Source organism: Arachis ipaensis, chromosome B10, assembly GCF_059453495.1.
Source record: "Arachis ipaensis isolate K30076 ecotype BB chromosome B10, ASM5945349v1, whole genome shotgun sequence".
Taxonomy (NCBI): Eukaryota; Viridiplantae; Streptophyta; class Magnoliopsida; order Fabales; family Fabaceae; genus Arachis; species Arachis ipaensis.
In genome coordinates, this window is record NC_142435.1 from 102,403,027 (window position 1) to 102,406,342 (window position 3,316).

General features: G+C 40.3%; 1 protein-coding gene across 1 annotated transcript; it reads left to right on the forward strand.

The window, feature by feature from the left end:
* The first annotated feature begins 391 nt into the window (after positions 1 to 391).
* On the forward strand, positions 392 to 2,554 carry LOC148581117 (uncharacterized). The gene is made up of 2 exons (XM_088492309.1): positions 392 to 1,568; positions 2,235 to 2,554. The coding sequence occupies exons 1-2, from the start codon at positions 392 to 394 to the stop codon at positions 2,552 to 2,554; spliced, it is 1,497 nt and encodes a 498-aa protein (XP_088348435.1).
* The last annotated feature ends 762 nt before the right edge of the window (positions 2,555 to 3,316 follow it).

The following is a 3,316-nucleotide window of genomic DNA, read 5'->3' on the forward strand; positions in this document are numbered from 1 at the left end:
TCAACCTTCTTCCTCTTCCACAACCCAAAATAAGGATGCTTTTCGTTCAATCTACCAAGAATAAGAGAGGCTTTGGGCTATGATAGAGAAAAATGAAAAGAACACTAGGAATCAATTTGGGAGTCTCAACACCCAAATGTCCTCTATAGCTGAGATGCTCTTTAGATTGTCCTTACCTCCTCCAACCAACAATGTCAAAAGGTGGCCAAAAGGTGGCCTTAATGCCATCACCCTAAGGTTCGGGACTATATTGGAGAAAGTGACTCCTAAGACCATGGAGGATATCCACGAGGAGGAAGTGGTTGTTGAAGCCCAAAATAAGGATTATGAGGAAGAAACAAAGTAAGAGGAAGATGAAATAGGCACCAACGAACCTAAGAGGAAGGCTGTGATGGATGAGTCCATCCCCATTCCCTTTCCTTCTATGGAAAAGAAAGCTAAGAAGGCTCCGAAATTTGACCTCAATATGTTGCAAGTCTTCAAGAAGGTTGAGGTAACCATTGCACTTCTTGATATCATTCAACATATTCCTAAATATGCTAAGTTCTTGAAAGATTTGTGCACACATAAGGATAGGATTGGTGAACTTGAAACTTTGTCTTTGGGTAGTTCTATTTACTCATTGATGAACTCCATTTTGGAGAAATGTAGTGACCTTGGGCCGTGTTTGGTGTCTTGTTGGATTAGTGGTGTTGCCTTTTATAATTGCATGTGTGATTTAGGCGCATGTGTGAGCATCATGCCGCTCTCTGTGTTTGCAAGATTGAACTTATCACCTTTGAAGAGGTTGGTCGCTAAATTTACTTTAGCCGACAAAAGTGTTATCACCGCAGTTGGAATAGCGGATGATGTACTTGTGACAATCAAGGATTTAGTGTTTTCGGTTGATTTTTACATCCTTGAAATTCTTCCGACGGAAAGTGGAAATTCTTTATCCGTATTGCTTGGTAGACCTTTCCTAAAAACCCCTAAATTCAAATTGGATGCCTTCACCGGCACATACTCTTTTGAGGTAGGTGACAAAACCATCAAATTCAACTTGGAGGAAGCAATGAAACATCTATCAAAGATGCACTCCATTCTCCAGTGTGATATCATTGATGAAGTAGTGGCAGAAGTTCAAAAAGAAGGCTATAGAAATGTTTATTTTCCCGTGATTCAAGGGAAGGATAAACATGAGAAAGCCGATGAGGATGAGCTCGCTGATCATGGTGAAAAGGAGCCACAACTTAAAGTGAGCACTGAATTGAAGCCTTTGCCCTCTCACTTGAAATATGCATTTCTTGAGGACAATCAAAGATTTTTGGTAATCATTGCTAGTGAGCTCTCAACCCAAGAGGAAGAGAAGCTCCTTGAGGTCCTACAGAGGCATAGGAAGGCAATTGGTTGGAGCCTATCCGACATTGTGGGAATTGACACACGTACTTGCATGCACCGCATCTTCCTTGAAGATGGAATTCGGCCAGTAAGACAACCACAGAGAAGGCTCAATCCCACCATTCTTGATGTTGTAAAGAAGGAAATCACAAGGTTTCTTGATGCGGACATCATTTATCCGATTTCCGATAGTGAGTAGGTGAGTCCGGTTCAAGTTGTCTCAAAGAAGTCAGGAATCACCACTATCAAGAAAGAAGATGGTGAGATGGTCACAACAAGGGTACAAAATTCTTGGCGGGTTTGCATTGACTATAAGAAGCTAAATGCCGCAACAAAGAAGGACCACTATCCCTTTCCATTCATTGACAAAATGTTGGACCGCTTGTCCGATAAATCTCTTTATTGCTTCTTTGATAGGTTCACTGGCTACTTTCAAATACACATTACTCCTGAGGATCAGGAAAAGACCACTTTCACTTTTTCTTTTGGCACCTTTGCTTACAAAAGGATGCCATTTGGTTTTTATGCAATGCACTTGCTACTTTTTAGCGTTGCATGACTAGTGTCTTTTCCGATCTCATGGAAAGTTGTTTGGAAGTATTTATGGATGATTTCAATATATAAGGAACTTCCTTTGATTGTTGTTTAGATAACTTAGCTAGGGTCTTAGAACGCTGTGTTAACACTAACGTTGTCCTTAATTTTGAAAAGTGTCACTTTATGGTAAGAAAAGACATAGTGTTAGGACATGTTATTTATGATAAAGGTATTTCAGTTGACCCAGCTAAAGTTGATATTATTGCTAGTCTGCCTTACCCCTCTTCTGTGAGAAGTCTGCTCTTTTCTGGGACATGCAGGTTTTTACAGGCACTTCATTAAAGATTTTAGCAAGATAGCCTTGCCTCTCTCCGATTTGCTACAGAGAGATGTCGAGTTTGAGTTTACTGATGCTTGTAAAGAGGTGTTTGAAAAGCTAAAGGAAGCCCTTACCATAGCCCCCATTGTAAGAGGACCTGATTGGACACAACCTTTTGAGATTATATACGATGCCTCTAATCATGCTGTGGGTGCCGCGCTTGCACAGCGCAAGGGTAAACTTCCTTACATTGTTGCTTATTCTTCTTTAACAGTAGATGCAGTGCAATCTATTCATACCACTACTGAGAAGAGCTCCTAGCAGTTGTTCATGCATTAGAAAAATTTAGATCATATTTGCTCGGCTCAACGATAGTGGTGTATACGGATCATGCGGCCTTGAAATACTTGCTAACGAAAAATGAATCTAAACCTAGGCTCATCCATTGGATCTTGCTCTTGCAAGAATTTGATGTTGAGATTAAAGATCGAAGTGGGTCTCAAAACTTGGTTGTGGACCATTTAAGCCGCCTTGAAAACATTAAATATGACCCATTCCCGATTGATGATTCATTTCTGTTAGATGGTTTGCATGCTATCTCTACTAGCATTCCTTGCTTTGCGCCTATGGCAAATTACTTGGTTGCCAAAATCTTTCCTCCTAATTTTTCAAAACAACAAAGAGACAAGTTGAGGAGTGATTCCAAATATTATATTTGGGATGACCCTCACTTATGGAGACGTAGGGCGGACCAAGTGATTTGTAGGTGTGTTCCGGAGTCAGAATTCCAATCTATTCTTGAATTTTGTCATTCATCCGAGTGTGATGGTCACTTTGGCCCCCAACAGACTGCTAAAAAGGTGTTAGATTGTGAATTCTGGTGGACGACACTATTTAGAGATGCATACCAATATTGTCTCTTATGTTACCAATGTCAGAAATCAGGAAATGGATCCCAAAAAGATGAAATGCCCCAACAACCCATGCTTTTTTGTGAAATTTTTTATGTATGGGGCATAGATTTTATGGGATCATTTCCTAATTCTTGTTGGTATCTTTGCATTCTATTGGCGGTGGATTATG